The sequence below is a fragment of the Echeneis naucrates genome, chromosome 5 (genome assembly GCF_900963305.1).
Source record: "Echeneis naucrates chromosome 5, fEcheNa1.1, whole genome shotgun sequence".
In the NCBI taxonomy this organism is placed as follows: domain Eukaryota; kingdom Metazoa; phylum Chordata; class Actinopteri; order Carangiformes; family Echeneidae; genus Echeneis; species Echeneis naucrates.
The window spans coordinates 20,493,203-20,516,276 of NC_042515.1; the positions used below are offsets into that span (position 1 = coordinate 20,493,203).

Consider the following 23,074-nt stretch of genomic DNA (forward strand, 5'->3'; position numbering starts at 1 on the left):
TGAATGTGTGCGAGTTATTGTCTGTTGAGATTTTGTGTGTTGTACATTCCTTACATGCTCCCATTCAGCAGGGCTCTGAGAGGGGGATGGAAGGAGGACGAGGGAGGAGTTAGTCTCATATAACAGCAAGCAAATGTCCTGATGGTAGAAAACTCCGAGGTTTTCTTCAAACAGCCAGAGCAGGTGAGAAGAGGAAAGGGAAAGCCTGCCTGCAAATGTAAGTCTTACCATCTATTTCATTTGAGAAGAGGCTCTTAGGTGTGCATGTGGTGTTTTGTTTATTTATTTTCTCTTCCAAGCCCAACAAGTGTTTGCTTCTGTGTTGCTCGGATCAGTTTGGGATATAGTTCCTGTTTTGGACTGACGGTATGGATTCACAGCACTGCGAGAAATTGTGAGAGAACAAAGACTAGATTTCGTGACCAGTTTGGCATTCCAGCAATACTTCTCAGTCATACCGTTTTCAAAGCAAAAATTGTGTTATAACTGAAATAGTAGCAAAGCCTCCTGATTACCTTTTCATGGTGTGGTTAGCATAAATGCCTTCTGACTTAGTAGTTTGCCATTGTGCCTGTGCATACTGTGCAACTGTTGATCAAGCTGTACTAAGACCATTATCCATTTCAGTGGCTAAATCTGGTGCTGTATGTTGGGATTCGGCCAAAGTAAAGGTTGAAGTCCGACTGTTCTGCCTTTCGTGACACAGCTCTTAACCCCCGGCCAGTTTCCATGCAACGCAAAAACCAAATCAAAAGGAATTACCTCAACCACTGTTGGTCTTTCACAGTTGCCTTTCTGTGCAGGCATGCTCTTCAATGCTTTCCCACAAATGCACGCTGGCTGTGCTTTTCTCCTCTATTCTTCCCACTTTGTGCTTGAGATATATAAACAGACCGATGAACTAGGTCCATCACAAGGTGGGAACTCTGAGTGCTGGTCGGTGTGTTTACCAGTGCTTACTGCTTCTGATATTGGGTGATAACCTACAGTGATATCATCACTGTAAGGCGCGTGGAGACTACAGTCTGGACCAGCAGCAGCTGATAATGAAAACAGGAGCAATAACAGTATTGCAGACTGCATAGTAAACACCCATTTCATTAGCCTGACACAAAGGGAGAGGTAGATTGAGAGGAGATATGAGAGCTTTCATTTATCTTATGCAAATGTGTTCTTTTTGCATTTTGTGCCTCATTTTTTTTTTTTCACAGTCTGTCTGTGCAACACAACAGCATATCAACACACGGACCTGATGCTTGTTCTCTCTGCCTGCAGTATGTGGCTGACTCTTGTTTACAGTTGCACTGGTGGAGCTGCTCTTCTGTATGCTTTGTATAAATGGGTGATCCCGCTGATTGTGCAGTATCATGGCGGATTGGCACTGATTTGGAATGATGTCATTGTGGAGTGGATGCTGGACACGCTGACCCAGTCCACTCGTCCTCAGGTGGGACTTCACTGTCAAACAACTTCATGGCTAATGAGTATGACTATCTGCAAAGCATCATTTTCTGTTTTGTCATTAACATTCATACAGAGATGCGCTTATACATGTACTCATAAGTTTCATTGTAAAGGTACTTAATGTTATTTGAAAAATCCAAATGATCCTAAATCAGAGGGACAAAATCAAAACTAAAGGTGCACAGAAGTGCTGGGCTTTGGTACGTTGTGCTGAGGCACAGAGTTGCTTTCGTCGAAATGCCAAAATGCTCAAAATGACAATGATAACACGGACGTGATTGACACGTATGGTGTTTACCACGTTCAACATTTTAGCTTGCTTTCTTTTGGTAATTGGCATTAAACAAAGTTCAACTGAGACACATAAGCCCAAATTCAAACAAACTTTTGACAAATTAAAACTTGACACAATATGAAGATAAACAATAACAACATATCACCAAGTTATATTTGTGCATATGAATGTCTGTAATAGACACAGAACACTCCATCCAAAATGGTGAACTGATAGAGAAGATCAATATTTGACCAAATGAAATAAAATATGAAAGGTAAAAACTGAATTTTTACCGTGAAAGGAAATTAAATCTCACATGTCTGAAATCACGCTTTACAGTGAAGACAATGTTGAGCTTCAACATTGTTTTGACCAAGAAATTAAATGAAAGCGAAAAATGCCTGAGAATTGGTGGAGAAAAGTGCAGAAGACAAATTAAACCAAACGTATGTGGCCAGATAACTGATAATGCAAATCTTCCCATGACACCCATGATATTAGCCTCTGTCCACAGAGCCAACTTGCTGGAACCGTTTTTCTAAGGGAGGTCAAACAGCAACTGGGCAACAACAGAAATATATTTCTTTTAGCTGTTCTCACCCAAGGCTTACCTCCAAAATAAATCTTTGGTCAATATGGAAAAGTATTGTGGTTACGGTATATAGCACACTCAAAGGAAACAACTATTTATGAAACCTGAGTATGTCTACACTGCCAACGAGATTAATTAAATAAAATTAATTAAATTAATTAGCACTTGTCCATAATCCATCATTTTTTTGGTCAATGAATGCATTATTTGATTCCATTTGTGTTAAAAGTAGTTGTTTGTACACCCAAACAAACCTCAGCTGGTGGTGGGTACAAACGGTCATACCTTTTATAGAAAAGAAAAAAAAAAATGAGAGAGAACGATAAATAACATCAAACCCATAATGTTTGTTAACGGTTTTCATAAGCTCCAGCGGTTTTGGCTCAATTGTTGTTGTTTGGTGAGAAATGTGTGGTTCATATTCACTGTAACTTCTCCTTAATACCATCCGATGATAAAATGGTCTTGCTCACTTGCCTCAGAGACTCCTGAGTGCAGTACAGAAGAATGCCACTAGAGGAGACCCTTGCAGCGTGGTCAGAGCCATAGACGACTTCTGCAGACATAAGGAGTGGGCCATGAATGTGGGGGATGAGAAAGGTATTGATCTCTCATTCTACAACAGTTGGCTTTTTGTGTGAAATCACGACCCTGCATGTGTAATTAGCTGCTTTCTTTCTTCGCCACAGGCTGCATTCTTGACTCTGTGGTGTCTGAGATGAACCCAGCTGCTGTGTTGGAGCTGGGAACCTACTGTGGCTACTCCACAGTGCGGATTGCCCGCCTGCTACCCCCTGACGCCAAATTCATCACTCTTGAATTTAACCCCGGCTTTGCTGCAATTGCCCGTCAGGTCATTGCGTGGGCAGGGCTAGAGGAAAAGGTAACGCCTGTCAGCCTGTAACCAGCCTGTAAACAGCCAATCAAACACGCACACTATCCTCAGGTCAGTAGATGGTGTCTTTCTTGATCACAGGTCCAGTTAGTTGAAGGTGCATCTGGTGACTGGATCCCCAAAATTAAGGAGCAGTTTGGTATTAAAACATTTGACCTTGTTTTCCTGGATCACTGGAAGGATCGCTACCTTCCTGACACTAAACTGATGGAAGTGAGTTTGGTGGGCTTATTCTGTGCTGATTGAAGTCTTGGTTGTTCTGGTACGATGCTCACTTTGCTGTTATTTGCTGCTGTCAGGAGTGCGGCCTGCTCAGGAAAGGCAGCGTCCTGCTGGCAGACAATGTCATCTGCCCTGGGACTCCCGACTACCTGGAGTACATCCGCAGCAGCCCGAAATACGAGAGCCGCTACTTCAAATCTCACTTGGAGTACACCAAAGTGGAGGATGGCCTGGAAAAGTCCATCTTCTTAGGGTAGTTTTGAACAAAAATGTCATGTTTTACTAGTAAACCTCAGACCTTTCCTGTCTTGGGGTAACTCGGCAGAGTTAAATCTGGTTTTCTTAACAGACCATGGAGATTGTTGACTTGAAATTAAAAGGTTACATGTAAAGGAGAAAGAGTTTGTGCTGTGTCCTTTTCGTGCACCCTGCATTGAAGCTGAAACACTTCTTAAGATGTCTACATATACTGAAACAGTAGATGGTAGTAGTGACTCTGTTTGAGCTCATAATTGACAGATGATGAGCTGCAAACTGATCTGGGGGCTGCTTTTCCCAGAGCGTCAACTGAAATCAATAATAAATCTAATCCAGCTGCAATCTGTGGTGCCAAAGCTTATTTTCTGGCTCTGATATTCTCCACCGTTGTGCTGCTGTGGACAGGTGTGTGAAAGAGAGAGCAAATGTGCGTGGTGTGTTAGTGTGTGTGTGTGTGTTTGTGAGTATGAATCAAATCGCTGCTCATCTAATCTCTCAAAGTGACAGAGTTCCATCATACTGGGCAGGGAGTGGGGGGTGGGGAGGGAGGAGCTCTGCATTTGCTTCAGCTGTATGAAAAAAAAAAAAAAAAAAAAAAAAAAAAAGAGCCTGTCCACCTACTGCTTTCTTCACAGACGCCTACATGATAATCCCAATCTGTGGCCATTAGTGCACTGAGAGGACGAGTGAGGCGAGGGTTCAACACAGAGAAAGGAGAGAGAGGGTGGGGGGAGTGCCTGGACAGAGATGCACACACAGGAAAAAGAATGACAGCGAGAGAGAGAGAGGGAGAGAGCTTTTAAGGGATTTGGCAGTGATTTGTAGAATCTCACTCCTGTAATGTTGCGCTTTTTCTCCAGTTTTCCCTGACTGCCATGATACAACAATCCACAGCCTCCAAAGTCATCATTTTCAGTTTGTCTTTAAAAATCACCACTTCTTTTTAGAACATTGTTGATTTTTTTTTTTTTCTCCCCTTTGTTGTTCTGGTTATTTTTGAGAGTGCACAGCAGCTGTCTGAGATGATAAAGGATTTACTTTTGGTGAGGAGAGGAGAGCCTTGCCTCTAGATACATAATCACATTTTGGACCATGGACAGAGGCCTGTGCGGACGAGCTCACGTGATGGATAAAATTGAGAGTGGTCGATGAACAATGGGCAGGTAAGTAATGCCTTAAATGAAGAAATTCCCCGACTTGCATGTTGCATGTGATGGTATTTCCAAAGAGATAAAATGTTCTCCAACAGCTGTGGGACTTATAGAGCTTGGATTTCGACAGAGTCACACTATTACAGATTTTTGAAAATACAATTTCAATGAATTCAAATGAGCAGATTCAGTGTAGCAAAATTTTTTATCAAAAATATCGATCAGTGCTTATTTAGACATTTCAAATTTGAAAGGTGAGGACTGTGGGAGCAGGCAAACTATTGGAAGTAAGCCTTTATTCCTTTTAGATATTTGGATTCATTAATTACATTGCAAAAAAAAGTTACCTCATGATAAATATTTTTATATGGTCTGCATGGAAATATTAAATATACCTGCAGTCTTGATAATGTCCTGTACATTTTTATTCCATTTTGTTGAAATCAGTTGGTTATTGTGGATTTTCTCAATGATTCTCACGCAGATATAATTAACTTGCTCCAGCTTTTGGAGCATGAAATCCCGTGAAGGTTCAGTTGATGTTTTCTGTTTTGCAAAATTTATAGTGTTTTCCATAATTGGCTCTCAGCTCTCTTTGATAAAAGCTTCCAGTGTTCACTCTGTCATCCTGCAGACTGCTGAAAACCCTCTGCTCAGCCACGGCTTTTTTAAAGTGCATACATTTATAGCTCGTTGTTCTTCTCTACTTTTGTCTTTTTCTCACAGTCCCTTTAATTCACCACAGTAGATCATTGGACTGCATGTGCAGTTTAAGGAAGACAACTGTAAACACTGTAAAGGAATTATGCTTAGTATTGGCTTACATTTACAATATCATGTTGTCCATACAGTATCATTAGTATCATGTATAGACACAAAGGTCAAACCATATTGAAGGCTTGAAAAAAATGCAGCTTTTCAATCGTTAAATCTATCTATATATATATATATGTGTGTGTGTGTGTGTGTGTGTGTGTGTGTGTGTGTGTATATATAATACAAAAAAGATTAGTAGTATCTGTATTCATTGTTTTACATGATTGATCTGATTTGAAAACATCTTAGAGTCAAATTAGAGGTTGATAAGTTTGTAGTGCTCCTTGCTTCTCTAGGAGACACTGGAAGTTACACTAAATTTTACAGCAGAGGATGAGCTGGCCCTAAAGCCCCCTCTGTGACTGTCCCCAGGTGCCAAAGGTAAAGGGAGTGGCCTGGTGCTGTCAGTACCTCTGTAGGTCATAATCATGACATCAGAGGTCCCATCGTCCCGTCAGTTCTCCGGGCTCGGGTCACCATCGGGATGCAGGACGTGGTCTGGGCTGCTGTGGGTGCTTCTGGTGGGTTTCAGCCCGAGCTCATGGGCCCAGCAGGGCACCCAGCCCCAGTCCATCAAAATTGAGGGTGACATCACCCTGGGCGGGCTGTTCCCGGTGCACTCTCGGGGGCCTGCTGGGGTGCCCTGCGGGGAGATTAAGCGAGAGAAGGGGATCCACCGACTGGAGGCCATGCTATATGCCTTGGACCAGATCAACAGCGATCCGGACCTGCTGCCAAACATCACTTTGGGGGCCAGGATCCTGGACACCTGCTCCAGAGACACCTACGCCCTGGAGCAGTCACTCACTTTTGTCCAGGCTCTCATCCAAAAAGACAACTCCGATGTTCGCTGCTCAAACGGAGAGCCTCCCATCATCCCCAAACCAGAGAGGGTGGTCGGTGTGATTGGGGCGTCTGGCAGCTCGGTGTCCATCATGGTGGCCAATGTGCTCAGACTGTTCGCGGTAGGCTTTCTTTCACTAACTTTCCTCATTAAACACTGAAACGGCAGAATGTTTGGCACAGTTTTAAACTCATGAGGTGAAAGCCGTTATCCCTCAGTGCTTTCTCTTTTTTTTTATCTATCCATAGAGGAGGAAACAGAAGCACATGAGTAGTGCAGTGGTTTGCAAATTAGGGACTGGGGTCACTCAGTTGGGCCCAAGATACATCTGATTGATCCTAAAGATGCTAAAAGGGAAAGAAAACAAAACTTGGCAAAAAAAAAAAAAAAAAGAAAGAAAGAAAAGGAAGAGAACCAGGTGAACAATTTCTCTCATTTTGGCTAATTTGAAATGAAATACTGCTTTCACCTTCTCAAGGAATTCTTCAAATGAAATCATTCACAAAGGAAGAATCCCTTATTGGTTAAACTCTGAATATGTCCACATTAAGGCCAAAAGGTCTGCGGGCAAAAACGATGAAAAATCACTCAGAAAGGAAATATTTTCAAACTGAGAGTCATCTGAGACGATGCCAAAGTGGTTGAAACGGCCAGTAATACAACACCTGCACCCTCTTTGTGGGTGTTGTCAAACACACACTTGAAATTGATTCCAGGTCTAAACTGACAGAACTTTAGCTGTTGAATTAGTCTGCTCTAACATGATGATGATTGGGAGCACTGGTCAATATTTGACTACATTCTATTTCTGCAGCATGAACGTGGTGAATTGCAAACTCCTCTCATGTATTAACAATGAGTCATAGCAACTGGATGATTTGATTGACAACATTGCACAGAACATGACAATGGTGCTGCTCAGCCACATTCAACCTGACATGATTTTGAAAGACCATTTATAAGGATTGAATAATTTGGATGAGCCCTCATAGTAATGAAGGGCACAGGATTGTCAATCCACTGTCATGGGTGGCCTCTGCAGGCTAATCCGTGTGATGGCTTTCAGTGTATAGTTATCTTTTAACAGATGATTGACCTTTAATAATTGATTACACTGCTCATAGCAATGATGGGACACTGAGTCTGTGTAAATCCCACATTATGTCATGTTCTCATCGACTTACCACCATAGTCTGCCAAAAATCTAGGACTGTCAGCTCCCTGAGTCAAATTGGCCTAATTTGTTTTTACATTAAAATTTCATTTCTACTTGGCTGGATGAAATGTTGAAAGCCAAGGAGGGGCTGCTTGCATACAGGGCAGATGTTAACTACAGAATTATAGATCCCAACCTCAACTAAGCTCCTCTCAGCAGCTCAGGATGCTGGGCTGAAAATAGAGCATCGGGGCAGCAAGATGACATTGGTTCCAGGATAACAGCAACTTGTGCCCAGTGTGGAGTAGATTTAACTAAATGGTGTGTTTCGTACGACTGTCCATATGTGCTGCTCTCCGGACTGCAGATCGCTATATGTTTAACATCTGCACACTTAACCAGGATGGTTAAAGATGTGGATGTTTCAGCAGCAGCAGGGAGGCTGTTACTACTTTGGGTTTGTCTTAGTGAGAACAGCCTAAAGGTAACTGTATATTTACCTAACAGTTAGCCTCTTAAGTCATTTATAGAGGGGTTATTTTATTTATTTATTTATTTATTTTGGTATCTTTATTACTTTATATTGAGCTTGTCCTGGACTTATTCAGGTCCATGGTCCTACACAGATTTCAGAGCTGAAATGATTCATTAATCAGTTTGTGGACTGAATTTCTATTAATCAAGCTCTCAAATATGGAAATGCTTTGGCTTTCTGAGGAAGTGCAGTACAGGCCAAAAGTTTGGACACACTCTCATTTGAATGAGAAGGTGTGTCCAAACTTTTGGCCTGTACTGTATCTGGGGTTGTCTGAAAATGCACTATAATTTATTATTTTCATTCATTTATTTTTTACATTTGCCTAAAAAATGATTTGGTTAAACAAAAAGATAATCTTTAAATTCAGAAGACAACACCAACAGCAATTAATTGCTGCCTGATGTCTAATAAATATTTTTATATCACCAAATTAGCTGTAATCGTTGGTATAATCAAACCCACAATAGTGTGAGCTTGCTGTAAATTCAGAAAAAAATAATATAAATAATTGATAATTGCCTGTTAATTCAGAATTCCCAAACCTCCAAAACATTTAACATATTTCTAGTAACTCATTTGTAATGCATGCAACTATCTAACTCTATTGTAGTCTTGTCACTACAGTGGAGCGTTAACTAACATTTCTTGGCTTGGCTCCATGAGCAGTTTCAATCATTCACTGAATGTGAGAAGATTTCAGCAGGACTGTAATGTGATACTTCCTGTGTCACCGATACGGATCATTGATTTTATAAAGTGATTTGCTGCAGATGCGTCTGGGGGATTAATTTAGAGAGGATTATGTGTTGTCTTGCTCACTACAAAGTTTGTGTGCAAACAACTGAACGATTCTTGCGACCCCAACTCTTCTGGACGCTGATGTCATGCTTTGTCCCTCAGACGACTTAAATGACAGTTGTGCAAGATTTCCTGATTTGGAGAAGATTCACCTCTGGTTGAAGATGTGCCCTATAACAGGGAGGATGCCCAGTAAATTTGATCCTGATGGAGTTAACACAGAGCAACAAATTTAAGCTGCATGTGGCAATCAGAATTAAATATATTGTATGGCTTACAGCTGAGAAATGCTAACCTTTTTCTAGTCTCTTGATCTCTGTTTCTCCCTCTGTGCTTAACGTAATTTGACTAAAACCCCTATAATCCTTCCAGATAATCTGTGAAATGGTTCTCTCGCTCCTCTCTCCTTCTCCCTTCACTACCCCTTGTGTCTACCTTTTTCTCCTCGTCCCCTCCAGAGGGCCCGACGTTAAGCCACGCTGGGAGACTGGCATTAGCAGGGTCAGGGTTGAGATTGTGGACATAAACTGTGTCATTAAAGAAGTAGCACACCAGTAAATTAATCTTCTCATCTATTTTTTCCCCAAACAAATGCTTTTACAGCCGTGGTTCCTACCATCTGTATTTCACTGTGGCATTGGTTATATCCTCAGTACGAACCAGCTCTGGGCAGATCACACTGTAAAGTTTCCTCAATTCTGGGAATTACTGAGAACACAGTCTGTTCAAGAGATGAACTGTCTCTATGATTGTCCAATTTTGGCTTTTTAATGCACTCTAACTTGTCAGTATTAACGTGGCAGGTTCAGGTTTTGTCTGTGACTAAGTGGTGCATCATCCTCTGCTATGGTTCACTGCCTCCTTTTGTCATTCCCTTTGCCATTGGATTAACTATTGGCCCAATAATCAGCACTGTTTGTATTTTCCACTTGACCCGTCTTTTTCATTACCACCGTCCCATCCATGTGTCTCAGATCCCCCAGATCAGCTACGCCTCCACTGCTCCGGAGTTGAGTGACAACAGCCGCTATGAGTTCTTCTCCCGTGTGGTGCCTCCTGATTCTTACCAGGCTCAGGCCATGGTGGACATTGTCAAAGCCATGGGCTGGAACTATGTCTCTACGCTGGCCTCCGAGGGCAACTATGGAGAGAGTGGCGTTGATGCCTTCCTCCAGATATCTAGAGAAGCAGGTGTGTGTTACAAATCCTTTAATACACGGCACAGCAAAGAGAAGTGAACACATCATATGGGTTTTAAAGCTCAAATGGTGGGATCAGATTTCTTAGTATCAGAATTCCTACATTAACTCCCTACTGTTCCCTGCTGTGCCAGCGGATCGGGGCCCATCCACCTTTTCAGTCTTGCGTGAAATGTCTCCACAACTAGTGGATGCATTCCCATGGCATCAGTGTAGACATCCATCTTTATGACAAATCCTTATGACTTTGCTGATCCATTTACTTTCCCTAGTGATGACAAGACACCACATTTGACATTTGTAACACAGCAAACTGCTGCAACCAGATGAGCTGCCACTGGATATGATAAGCCTTCATGTTTCACTCAGAATGAGCTGTAATAACTTCAGTTAACTTCTGAGATCATTCATAGTGTCATCTTTGGGTCTAAATCTCCATCTGTCCATTGTAAAAAGGATTTAGCCCCAATTATTTTTGTGTCAACGTCACAGGCTACATTAAGGAGATGAAATACTGAACATGTTCGTTTGCATTTAGCTTAACGTGCTACTATTTGACTGATCAAGAGGCCATTCACTTTCAGTGTGTTGCTTTCTGGTTCACCAAACCAAAGCATTCACACTGGTACATTTTTACTCAAATTCATGATCATTCATCCATCTCCTCCTTTTGGCAAACTATTACATAACATTTTCATTTATGATACTGGTTATTAGTATTATGTATGTAGTACATACATAGTGATTGTTTGGTCCAGTGAGGGAGGAAAGCAGGGATGCATAATGGATGCCAACATATTTCAAATGTGTGTAAAACAGGAGGGTTATGCATTGCACAGTCCATAAAGATTCCCAGAGAGCCAAGGCCAGGAGAGTTTGAAAAAGTCATCAAGAGACTGATGGAAACTTCCAATGCCCGCGGGGTCATCATCTTTGCCAACGAGGATGACATTAAGTAAGTCACAGCTCTTCTCCATGTGATATTGGACAAAGCACAACAGAGAGATCAATAAAAATGTGCATACAACTACTGCCATATTTGAAAGTGTGGCCTGCTGTTTGAAAATCACACTTTGCCACTAACAGAGGATTAAAATAGAAATATGGATGATAAAATATATTCTTCTCTCCTCCAGGCGGGTGCTGCAGGCTGCCAAAAAGGCCAATCTGACAGGGCACTTCCTGTTTGTTGGCTCCGACAGTTGGGGTGCCAAAAACTCCCCAATTCAAGACCAGGAGGATGTGGCTGAGGGCGCTGTCACCATCCTTCCGAAAAGAGCCTCTATTGATGGTAGGGCAATTTATAAAATCACATTATTACATCTAACTCAGACCAGCTGGATACAGAATAACTACGATCACGCCTGTGACATATGACATTGATGGATGAGTCTAATACCGATGGAAAAAATAAAGGAGATGAACGCTTGATAAGTCAGAGTGATATTACTGAACTGACACTAATGATTGAGTAAACTGAGTCGTAGCCATATTTCACTGTACAAAAATATAAAATAAAATAAAACAAAATGTGATTTTGTTTTTGATTTTAGCAGAGTGTGATTATCGATGGTTCCCCATAGCAGTCAGAGTTCTGTTATTTCAAAGAATGTGTGACATTTTCATGAAACATGAATTAACTTTGCTTGCTGGACCAATTCAGGGTTTGATCAGTACTTCACTTCGAGATCTCTAGAAAACAACAGGAGAAACATCTGGTTTGCAGAATTCTGGGAGGACGACTTCAAGTGCAAGTTAACTCGCCCTGGCATTAAATATGACCCTGGCCGAAGAAAATGTACAGGTATGATCTAGCTGAACATACGAGCAAGTCCATGAACATTTCAAATGTTTCCTGTGTGTGCGGTTTTAGCTTGTGTGACACTTTAGTTTTTTTCTGTCAGGGGACGAAAGAATCAACAGAGACTCTCAGTATGAACAAGAGGGCAAGGTGCAGTTTGTGATTGATGCTGTGTATGCCATGGCCCATGCCTTACACAGTATGCACCTGGACCTCTGTGCTGGCTCCATGGGTGTCTGTGAGAAAATGGACCCCGTGGAAGGACGGATGCTCCTCCAGTACATCCGCTCTGTCAACTTCAATGGTGAGGCCGGAGGAATCTATCTGCGATTTATCTTCCGTCTCATATGGTATGATGTTTTGGATCAAACTAGGTGAGGAACCCCGAGTTCTGTGCTGAAACCTTTGCTGGTTTGAAAAGGAGAAAACTTAGAAAAGGAAGCTGTAGAAGGGAGGTCAGCAAGGAGACGGAAGAGTTGAGATATTTCTGCAAATGTACCTAGCTGCAGCAGACAGCACATTTTTTCAAAGCACGACCCCTCTCTAGGGCTTTCTCCTTGCTCTTCTCTATACACAATGCTCCCGCTTTTCAGCTTCTCCTTTCAGAAAAAAAGTCAGTTTAAAGAAAGGGGAAAAAGTGTTCTATGAAAGCATCCTATTTAGTAGTCTCTTCTTGCTGGATGACCTTGGCTTCTAAAGATTTTCTGATTGAGCACCAGCAGGGACCTCAGGGCGCTTGAGAGCAGCATCATGTTAGGGCAACCGAGCAGAGTGCACTGAAAGACTGTATGCTTGGAGGAAAGCCTTCATTAAAGAGCATCCTGCACTCAGCTTGCACATGATTGCACAAGACTGAAGAAAGTAAACACAAGATATATTCAATGGTGTGTGGGTGTTCTCCTTGCCACTGAAGATGCGGGTGCATATCTCCATCTTAGACAGGTTTTATTCCTTGTGTACTTTGCTTCATTGATAGCGCACTGGTCATTAAAACTCTGTCTCAATCGAACAGGCAGCGCAGGAACTGGAGTAATGTTCAACGAGAATGGAGATGCTCCCGGTCGGTATGACATCTTCCAGTACCAACTGTCTAATGTCAGCAGTCCTGGCTACAAGCTTATTGGCCAATGGACAAATCACCTTCGACTCAATGTAAATATTTGTTTTCAATCAATTTCCGTCAAGTTCAAACTTCAACTAACAGTTGGACTTACACATAGTTGTATGAGATTGATGCCACTCTTTTGCCAAGGTTAACAAGGAAAAGCCAAGTAAGACTCAATCCGACTTTATCTTTGCCAGGCTCAGGATCTTCCAGGAATTACCAAGAGCAAGGCACACTTAAGACATGCTGGCTCGGTGCATTGTTTGGGGCATTATTGTAATGCTAATCACCTGTGCTGAGCTTTGGTGAGAACAGGAGGAAGAGCATTTCTCAAAATTAGCTGAAATTGTTTGGTGCATTAGCCGCAACATTATGCTTTGACACTTGCATTAAACAAAGCATGACATGTTAAGTCATCTATGAAAGGATCAGTGATTGATCTAAAATTTTTAATATTCTGCATTAGGGACATTTGTAACATTTAGAATGTCAAAAAACCTATTTCATGATGTGAAATGGAGCGGGAAATTTACCAGCTTTGATGTTAATTAAATTGTGTCTTGATACTAAAACACGAGAAATATTTATGGAACTTGAGTTAAAAGTCTTTGATGTTGAAATGTTTTTTATGAGAAAACTCCCTGGGGTAACGATTTATAATGTGTGTTTATGAGATACTAGCCTGCTGGTGAGCAATGTAGTTAATATACAAGCATAAGAGTGGTATCAATTTTCTCAGCAGACTCTTGAGAGGACAAAATGCCTGGAAAGTCAGTGATTTACCTTGTGTTGCCTACCTTAAATAAAGTCAGGTATCGCCTGTGTATTTGTGTATCCATCCTAGTCCGAGGAGATGCAGTGGTCAGGCGGTGACCGAAAAATCCCTGAGTCAGTGTGCAGTTTCCCCTGTGAGTCCGGTGAGAGGAAGAAGATGGTGAAGGGTGTTCCCTGCTGCTGGCACTGTGAGCTCTGTGACGGCTACCAGTACCTTCTGGATGAGTTCTCCTGTGACATGTGTCCCTTCGACATGAGGCCCTTAAAGAACCGCACCGGCTGCCGCCCTACACCCATCATCAAGCTGGAGTGGAGCTCTCCATGGGCCATCATCCCAGTCTTCCTTGCCATTCTGGGGATCCTTGCTACCACCGGAGTCATCGTCACCTTCATCCGCTTCAACGACACCCCCATTGTCCGGGCCTCCGGCAGAGAACTCAGCTACGTGCTGCTGACGGGCATCTTTCTTATCTACCTCATCACCTTCCTCATGATAGCTGAGCCTAGTGTGGCCGTGTGCGCCTTCCGCAGGTTATTGCTGGGACTCGGTATGTGCATCAGCTACGCTGCCATGCTCACCAAGACCAACCGGATCTACCGCATCTTCGAACAGGGCAAAAAGTCAGTCACGCCCCCAAAATTCATCAGTCCGACCTCACAGCTGATCATCACCTTTATTCTCATCTCAGTGCAGGTAAGAGCACATTTGTCTTTCGTGTAGATCCTCCCCTAGATCATTTGCGGCAGCTTGATTCTCCTCTCTCTGCAGTTACTTGGGGTGTTCATCTGGTTTGGAGTGATGCCCCCCCACACCATCATTGACTATGAGGAGCAGAAGCCTCCAAACCCGGAGTTTGCTCGTGGGGTCCTCAAGTGTGACATGTCCGACCTGTCCCTAATCCTCTGCCTGAGCTACAGTATCGTCCTGATGATCACCTGCACAGTTTACGCCATCAAGAGCAGAGGAGTTCCTGAGACCTTCAATGAAGCTAAGCCCATTGGCTTCACCATGTACACAACCTGCATCATCTGGCTGGCCTTCGTACCAATTTTCTTTGGGACAGCACAGTCAACTGAGAAGGTGGGAGATCAAGCATTTTCACAGGATTCACTGGTTCTCTTATTAGTTATGAGCTCCAGAGTATTTTAAAAGACTATAAAGTACAGCCTCAGTTCAGTTCAACTTATTTGCCTGTCGTGGCTCTCTCAATCTCTCAACCCAGTGCTTCCAGACCATTCACAATTCCAGTCAGCGATTGTGATTTTGGTTTTGTGGATTGTAGTTTTGGTCTGTTGGGCTGATTTTGTCAGCCCAACAGACCAAAATCTCATAAGAAAAACCAAACTGATCCACATTAATGTTCTGTCAGCTGCCTGAATCAGTAAATCATATTTGGGCTTCGGTTTTTCATGGTCAAAATGAACAGTTAGGCTATTAACTGGCCAATAAAAAGATGGATGATAAAAAAGAAAAGGATAATGAAAAAAGGATATTGAAAATAGATTTTGACCTAAATATCTGCAGAATATGTTAAGCTACTTGACAGTGCCCCTTGGAAGAGAAATAAATGTAAAAAGTAAAAATAAATGTGATTGTTCAGTTTTGGAAAAGGAAATTACACATTACAAGTTTAAAGCAGCTCCTGTGTATGGTATGTGTGACTCCACGGATGTCTTGTTCAAACCATTACAATATTGTAGGGAATATTATGGCATGGTAGTTGTTAAACTTTAAATTAAATTAATTTTAAAAACACTCATTTCATTTCAAATGAGTTGAATTAAATGACATAAGACACATTCGTAGTGAGAGAGTAAGTGAATCCCTCCCTGAGCCTGTTGCCTGTCATTTGTGTTTCCTGCTGTACTCACAGGACATCCTGCCGCCACTATAGTCAGAGTTTATTTTAGCTTGTGGGACATTTTTTCTGCAACCAGATGTACAAGACTGTTGAGGGGGGGAGTTGTGCATTGACTAATATAGAGCCTTATTATGAATCAGCCAGGCTGAAACAATTAAAGCCTCAGGTACTTTCAAAGTCTTTTCACCTCCTCTGAATGGAAATGAAGTGAATTAAGAAAAGGGAGGGAAGGGTGGAAAAGAGGTCAGATGAGCTGAGGGACAGTAAGGACCCTATGCAGACCGATTCAGCCATCCCATTCCATTAATCATCACTTAGAAAAAAAAAAAAAAAAAGCCAAATATAGACTCTAACTTTTGTCTGGCTCATGAAGTGGCTGTTATCCTTCATTCATGCATCATGTGTAACACCACGTGACGGAGGAGATTTACCTGCTCCATGCCTGCATGGATGAACCATTCTGACTACAACCAAGTTTGTCCGCTTGCCTCGGGCTGAGCAGAGAAATAAAATCCACTTCATCGATAAATCACAAGAGCGCCTTGTGAAATGGAGCTGTCTCGAAGAGGGACCGATAAAAAGCAAGATGATAAAAGAAATTTTATTGTATTGACAATCACCCTGTGTGATGCCAGGATATGCTGCTGCCGAGGATAGAGTACAATTTATGAGTTATTCATGGCACAAATATATCTTATTTATGGCATGTATGGCTTGATTTATTTATGACCAGTAGTTTCCTTGAATAATGAGTTCATAATTTATTGGGAGCAGATCTCTGAAGAAGTCACTTCTCATTATTACTTTTGAATTTGCAATAGGAAGAAGGGCAGTGAGGAGTAGACATGGTCAAAGCCCATAAATAGCTCCTCCATTCCTCACTACATATACTAGGACATAAATCATTCATCAGGGGAAAAACACTGCCTCCTGTGCTTTGAGATGAAAGTCATAAAGACTGCATTGTGACAGTATCTGAGATTAAATGTAGTGTATTTTATTGTACCTGTGCATTATGATAAAATCAATTATTAGCTGCTCAGTGATGGGTGTAGTAAATCAAAAGCTTGCTTAGCAGTGATACCCACTGCTGTGTGTGAAGCTATTCCTCTGAGCCGCCATGTCTCTGTTGCAGATGTTCATCCAGACCACCACCCTGACAGTATCCATGAGCTTGAGTGCCACCGTGTCCCTGGGCATGCTCTACATCCCCAAGGTGTACGTCATCATCTTCCACCCGGAGCAGAACGTCCAGAAGAGAAAGCGCAGCTTCAAAGCCGTGGTGCAGGCAGCCACTGTGACCACACAACTGTCCCAGAAGTCCAGCGACAAACAGAATGGAGAGTCCAAGATTGAGCCAGACAGATCACAGTAAAATGGCCCAAAACGGGTCCAGCGCATAACGTGACACATTCATAATGATTGTGTTTACGATGAGCCTAAAAAGCAAACAAACAAAACAAAAACAAAAAAAATCAGCATTTTCTCTTGTTGGCTGGATTTGATATTTTTTCTTCTCCCTCCACGCTATGAATTGAAACAGCAGCAAAGTTCTTGGTTTCTTTTCACTCTTATTTAGATTTGTCAGGTCTATCAAACCTGAAATGGAGCACAAAAAAAAAAAAAGCAAACGTCACGTCAACTAAGGCTGATAGGAATTTGAGGCATCTTGAATGGAAAGCAAGCATTTTTTTTTTGTAATGAACTCCACATATCCACCTCAGATTGACAGAGACATTGTTAGTTTTACCTCTCCCTGGTAAAAGCTGTTATAAATAAGAGAAATTAAGCTCAAATGGCAACCTTTGCTCTAAAGGAAGATGCACAATAATGCTGAATCCTTTGGGGTCAATGAAACTTCTTTTCCTGGCTCCAAAAGCACTGCATGGATTGTATGTCTTGTGTATACATGAATGTTTTGAAACATTGTTTGTATGGGGTATCATGACCTTTGCCTCTGATTGCACTGGAAGGAAGTAGCTTTTACGAATCCACACCATGTCCTGCTACCATTTCTGACTAATTCCTTTGGGGAGGTAGACTTGATCACTGAACTATAAGCACTCACAGCAGGCAAGGCTTCTTATTTAACTTGGTGTCACACATATGATCAGCATGGTACAAACTGATTTTCACTCTGGAATCTGGAAATTCGCAGGTGAAAATAGGATACAAGTGATCATGAGCAGGCATTTTTTGATACTTTTATTTTTCCACAGTGGAAAAAAATATGTTGGCATTTCCCCATATTGTTTGTCAAAGTTTCAAGCAAATATGCTTGAAGGTCAGATTCTGTGGCAACAGAAGTCAAAGACAAACTGCTGTTACGTTCATGCATGGGAACCTTGTCTGAAAGATTCACTGCCTCAGCTGTTAGATTTTGTGCCATGAATGCTCCTACATTACAAATAATTCTGCAGACATAGATTTAAACTTAAGTCAACACCTAAAATTAACTTCAGTTCCTTTTTTTTTTGCCTGAAAATGATTTGCAGTGAACTTTTTGTTACTTGATCACAATGCACAACTCAGGTTTTACTGAAGGTGTTCGGGCTAATGTATTTCTTGAGGACTACCTCCTGTGCTGGTGCAGCCTTTTACAATACAGAACGCTTTGGTGGTCACCTCGCGCAGGAGGGCTGCGAGCTCCATGTCCTCATGTGGGAAAACACTGTTTGCACTGCCCTCTGTGGGAGAGCATACCTCAGTGAAATGTTTGTGACTCAAAACACAGTCAAGAGGGAATTGTTGGTAGACCCCACACAAACCTTAATTAAAAAAAAAAAAAAAAAAAAAAAAAAAAAATCTATATATTGTTTATTATTTGAGTTGGTTTCACATTGGGCAAGACCATTGAAATTAAAAACATCTATCTCATTGTTGTTGTTCAAGGAAAATGATTTTAAAGAAGTGCAAAAAAATAAGTGATTATTTTTAAGAGTATAGAAACTAGATGCACCTGTTTTCTATTGATCCCATACATGAGCAGATGAGTAAACATCAAGGCCATAATAGCGAGCAGTGACTTGACAGTCCACAACTATGTTAGTTTGTCTCCAACATCCACAAAAACACTACAAGAAAAGGCTCTGAAAGAACGCTGGGCAGACTCCCTGTATAAATTCACATCAACACACAAACGCACAAAAAAAAAAACAAAACACAGAATGTAAAAATGTCGCTGATGCCACCAAAAGCCCTGGATCCGTTGTCAAGGGTTTTTACATAAAGTAGAATCAGAAAGTCCTGTCTAGTGCTGAGTGGCAGAACCGCTGCCAGGCGGGTCTCTGTGCCGAAACAGCACTACTACATTGCTTCACACACAGCATCCTGAACTCAAAGCTTCTTCTTCTTAGAAATTCACTCGATGAAGCTGTCCAAAGTTAGGTGAGTTGCGACCTTGGGTGGAGGTCTGGTCACCTTTTTCCTTTTTGCTTTCATCAGTGGACGAATCTCTGATAAAGGAGACTGGGGTGCTCAGTTATGGAAAGCTGCAGTCAAGTTTACAATGATGGATTTTGTTGTCCTGTCTTTGACTTTGTCCCCAAACAATTTAAAAACCAATTTTATCTAAATATTTTTTTGTAAGTGCAACCATTGACATCTATTTATGGTGTTATTATAGGAAACCTGTTCATGTCTACCTGTTTACACCAGCAGCAGATACATAGCTCTATCATTTATTTTAAAACAGGTTTCTATCCAGATCCAAAACTATCCAGTAAAACTGCCTAATTTTTTATTAGTTCAGTAGTGCAGGCTTAAATCGGGTTCCCATGCTGATGTTCCTGCCACAATTATTTCATAAAAAGCCACAAATATTCCACATTGCAATAAAAGGATACAGGTTGAAAGAATTTAGTCCGTCCTCCTAGTCCATCATAACCAGTTCTCACCTGAAACGAAACACATCCTTTAAACAATTAAAAGGGTAAATCGTAAAACACACAAGATGAGATTGGTGTGTGGTACATACAGCTCCAGGTTTCTTTTGAGGGTCCAACATGCTACCAAAAGTCTTCTTTCTGAAGAGAAGAGAGTTCCTGAAAAACAGATCCATGGATCCATCCTCATCTGGAGCCTGAGGTACAACATGCATCTTTATGTAATGATACACACACCAGATTTGGGAATGATGCCTAAATGATGCATACAGATGTACCTTTGTTAAAGATGAAACTTTGCCTTTGTGTTTGGATAATCTGGAAGAAAACAAACAAACAACCAACCCCCCCCCCCACACACACACACACCGACACACAAACAAAATAAAATAAATGAAACCATTTTACAAGGTTCATCAACACACTATTGGCTCACAAGTCCCTGACCCAGGTTCCACAACCTTCATCTAACACTTAAATGACAAAACTCACACTGGATGGTCAAGACGCATCTTCTTGGATGGGACCTGTGATGGTCTCTTGGCCACGTCATCTGGGGTAGTGATGTCATAGGTCATATTGAGGTCAATGTCCTGGCTATCAGCAGGCTGGTGGAGGCGTGGCTGCTTCAGCTCCATTGGGGCTGGGCTGTAAAGGAAGCAGACAAATATCATCAGTAAAAACCCACATGATTTATGTTTTTTGAAAAATAGATGAAAGTGTGAGGAGATCTCAGTTAAATGTCAGGATGCCACACACCTCTCAAACACGAGCCGGCTGAGAGTTTCGTTTGTCCTTGTTGGTGTGCTCAGTGTCTTCTGGAGAAACTCCACTTTCTTCTTCAGACTCTGTTGAAACATGCATGCAGCCATTATAACATAATTTCTATCATTATAAAATAATAAGGATTTATTGTGGATGTTCTTACTGAGATCTCTTTGTCAGCATTGAGCAGATCATTCTGCAGAGATTTCAAGTCCTCCTTGCTTTGATTGACCTCCAAAGCAGCTTTTTGTAACTTCAAAAAAGACACAAATACACACACATTAGACTTACATTAGACACACATTGGACTTAATAATTTATTTACTCTGGATGCTGATTTGTAACTACCTTGTTGTTTGAGGACAGCACTTCTTTCTTTAACTTCTCACACATGTCATTTGTTGTCTTCAGGGTTCCTTTGAGGTTATCATACTCTCTGAAAGAAGACGAGAAGTTGAATGTAGAGCCACTGGTGCCATTCATCAGGACTGACAGAAGTTCAGAATGATACAGTGTGAAAAGAGCTGTCGATTAGTGACACCATCAACAGAAAATGGACGCCTTACTTTTTGAGAGAGATGCAGTAGATGGAAAGCTGCTCCACTGCTGCCTGATTGACTCCCATATCTGTGATCATGGACTCAACCTCTGCTCTCTGGCCTTGTAACAACTTGTCTAGGCTGGGGACCAACCAACAGCGTTAATGCACAGTATGAGCATGACTATATTTTACACAGAAAATAAGTTACAATGCAGAGATTAACAATGAATATCAAATGTATGCACGCTCTTTGCTTTTCTATACAAATTACTAACAGCAAGTTTTTTTTCCCAAGCACTATGCCATATCTAACTAAAGGTTTATTCTTACTTATATCACAAACACTGCAGAAATCTAGACCATCTATTTAATACCGTGTTATGCAGGCTAAACAATATGCAAAGTCTTTCAGGCAATTATTGCAATTGCTGTGACTCCTGATTTAAATTGGAATGGCCATTTTTGCCTTTCATTTACAATATAAATATATTTCAAATTTGCATTATTGTTGGATCAACGTGCCCTCATGTTGGAGGAATGTGATTTTTGCAATTAGTATGATTAATTGTTCAGCCTTAACCTAAATATCCTTTACTTAAAGATACCTTTCAAATGTTTTCATTTTAGTCCTAAGTTTCCGGGCCTCCTCCTTTGCAGCCTGAACTTCATTCTGTTGTGTCTCCATGTATGCCAACTGTTTCTGAGAGAGCAGCAAAATCATTCAAATGAATAATTACAGAGACAGTGTAAGTCTGTACTGGGTTGAAACAATAGCAGACAGCCAGCATACTTTGAGAGTAGAGCAGAGCATCTCCTTTTTTATTATCTCTTTCTGTACACTGTCCAGGTCTCTCTTTTGCTTGTCCATGGTCTCCCTTAAATTGTCCATCACCCTCTGTTTGTCCCGCCAGTCTCGCTCTACAAATTGAGCAGTTGTAAACTTAATAATATTATAATAATTTCTACTTTTAATAATCAAGCACCAGGATGATTCAACATAATATCTTACCTTTAGAGCTTAAAAGCACCTTCATTCGATCCACCTCATTCTAGAGAAGGGAGGAACGGAAGAGGAGGAAAAAAAGACCATGTGACATAATGGCAAAAACGACTATCTCTTGGTATCTCTCATTCCTGGAAACAATTTTACACCAAGAAGCTTGAACTGTTGTGTAGGTATTGTGAGTTTGGTACCTGCAGGCTCTCCGGGTCCGCTGTGGTCTCCTCTCCACCAACGTCAAAGTACAGCTTGTTGATGATGTGTCTGGTGCTGACCTGCACAGACCACGACAGTAGTTAGGTTCGTGTATTTCTGTGAATCTGCAGGATCAGTCTGTGCAACGGGGAGTGTGTGTGTGTGTGTGTGAGTGTGTGGCAGAGCCAGACCTGTTTCCTACACTGAGGACAGGTTTTAGTGGGCGCCGTCTGAAACCACTGGAGGAGACTGAGGGCAACCCGGAAGAAGAACAAGGGATTAATAAGAGTAAGAATTGTGTGTTTGTTTGTGTGTTGAGTCATCAATTGTTGTTCTTTATCAGGTTACCATTCATAGTGGAAAGTGTGCCCGCAGTGGATGGCAGCAACATCTCTGGAGTGATCGAAGAAATCGGCACAAATTGTACAATTCGCTCGGATAGGCATCTTAATGTGACGAGGAGCGGCCTGTCAAGAATACACAAACTTATATTAACAATTACCAGTTTCCAGCACAAACATTTCCATACGCACTCCCGGCAGTGCGTCAGTGTCTCCATTACCTTAACGGCACCAAACACGCTAATGGTTCCTAACATTTAGCTAAATGTTAACGTTAGCCCTGTCAAAGTTGCCATACTTACCGGGCGTATACGTTATGTTACTGCACAACCCTTCGTTTTAAAGTGAAACATCCCTTATATTATCAGTAACGGTCCATTTTTATCCCAGATACGGTGACACTCAGGGACAGGAGCTGGCTAGCTAGCAGAGCTACTGCTTAGTTTCCCCGCTGTATGTTCAAACACAAGCCCCGCCCCCGACGCTGCGTTCATGGCCGCAGAGATTTTGTCCCCTTTTTGAAACTTCATGGCAGGCGACAAACTGCATTCCCTTGCAGTACGCCGCACGTTTGAATGTGGGGTTATGACCTCATA

General features: G+C 41.7%; 3 protein-coding genes across 4 annotated transcripts; 2 read left to right on the plus strand and 1 right to left on the minus strand.

Annotated features, from left to right (window-relative positions):
* The first annotated feature begins 92 nt into the window (after positions 1 to 92).
* Positions 93 to 4,313, plus strand: comtb (catechol-O-methyltransferase b). 2 transcript variants are annotated; one of them, XM_029502666.1, is made up of 6 exons: positions 93 to 217; positions 1,276 to 1,447; positions 2,816 to 2,933; positions 3,023 to 3,216; positions 3,310 to 3,441; positions 3,528 to 4,313. In XM_029502666.1, exons 2-6 carry the CDS (start codon positions 1,277 to 1,279, stop codon positions 3,705 to 3,707), a joined length of 795 nt encoding a protein of 264 aa, XP_029358526.1. In that variant the 5' UTR covers positions 93 to 217; position 1,276; the 3' UTR covers positions 3,708 to 4,313. The 2 variants fall into 2 exon arrangements, with proteins under 2 accessions (XP_029358526.1, XP_029358525.1); XM_029502665.1 differs by having other exon boundaries at positions 127 to 217; positions 1,212 to 1,447.
* A 142-nt stretch (positions 4,314 to 4,455) lies between these two features.
* On the plus strand, positions 4,456 to 18,580 carry grm6b (glutamate receptor, metabotropic 6b). The gene is made up of 11 exons (XM_029502661.1): positions 4,456 to 4,871; positions 6,048 to 6,640; positions 9,986 to 10,202; positions 11,030 to 11,165; positions 11,347 to 11,501; positions 11,874 to 12,014; positions 12,115 to 12,315; positions 13,024 to 13,163; positions 13,961 to 14,584; positions 14,660 to 14,971; positions 16,888 to 18,580. The coding sequence occupies exons 2-11, from the start codon at positions 6,104 to 6,106 to the stop codon at positions 17,125 to 17,127; spliced, it is 2,703 nt and encodes a 900-aa protein (XP_029358521.1). The 5' UTR covers positions 4,456 to 4,871; positions 6,048 to 6,103; the 3' UTR covers positions 17,128 to 18,580.
* On the minus strand, positions 18,557 to 22,917 carry traip (TRAF-interacting protein). Its single transcript, XM_029502663.1, has 16 exons — positions 22,781 to 22,917; positions 22,486 to 22,604; positions 22,329 to 22,386; positions 22,137 to 22,217; positions 21,952 to 21,991; positions 21,733 to 21,860; positions 21,548 to 21,642; positions 20,968 to 21,081; positions 20,750 to 20,837; positions 20,565 to 20,654; positions 20,396 to 20,484; positions 20,129 to 20,284; positions 19,915 to 19,954; positions 19,729 to 19,833; positions 19,598 to 19,648; positions 18,557 to 19,220 (listed from the first exon to the last, which is right to left on the minus strand). The coding sequence occupies exons 2-16, from the start codon at positions 22,581 to 22,583 to the stop codon at positions 19,113 to 19,115; spliced, it is 1,341 nt and encodes a 446-aa protein (XP_029358523.1). The 5' UTR covers positions 22,584 to 22,604; positions 22,781 to 22,917; the 3' UTR covers positions 18,557 to 19,112.
* Positions 22,918 to 23,074: the final 157 nt, after the last annotated feature.

Excerpts from the sequence above, each read along its gene's own strand:
- comtb (XM_029502665.1), top strand. The coding sequence starts at position 142 with ATGGTAGAAAACTCCGAGGTTTTCTTCAAACAGCCAGAGCAGGTGAGA. Across the intron at positions 218-1,211 it reads GGGAAAGCCTGCCTGCAAAT|TCTGTCTGTGCAACACAACA; the intron begins GTAAGTCTTACC and ends TTTTTTTCACAG. Across the intron at positions 3,442-3,527 it reads CTGACACTAAACTGATGGAA|GAGTGCGGCCTGCTCAGGAA; the intron begins GTGAGTTTGGTG and ends TGCTGCTGTCAG.
- grm6b (XM_029502661.1), top strand. The coding sequence starts at position 6,104 with ATGACATCAGAGGTCCCATCGTCCCGTCAGTTCTCCGGGCTCGGGTCA. Across the intron at positions 12,015-12,114 it reads TGGCCGAAGAAAATGTACAG|GGGACGAAAGAATCAACAGA; the intron begins GTATGATCTAGC and ends TTTTTCTGTCAG. Across the intron at positions 14,585-14,659 it reads TTATTCTCATCTCAGTGCAG|TTACTTGGGGTGTTCATCTG; the intron begins GTAAGAGCACAT and ends CTCTCTCTGCAG.
- traip (XM_029502663.1), bottom strand. The coding sequence starts at position 22,583 with ATGCCTATCCGAGCGAATTGTACAATTTGTGCCGATTTCTTCGATCAC. Across the intron at positions 21,992-22,136 it reads CGGACCCGGAGAGCCTGCAG|AATGAGGTGGATCGAATGAA; the intron begins GTACCAAACTCA and ends TCCCTTCTCTAG. Across the intron at positions 19,649-19,728 it reads CTCAAAAGAAACCTGGAGCT|GTGAGAACTGGTTATGATGG; the intron begins GTATGTACCACA and ends GTTTCGTTTCAG.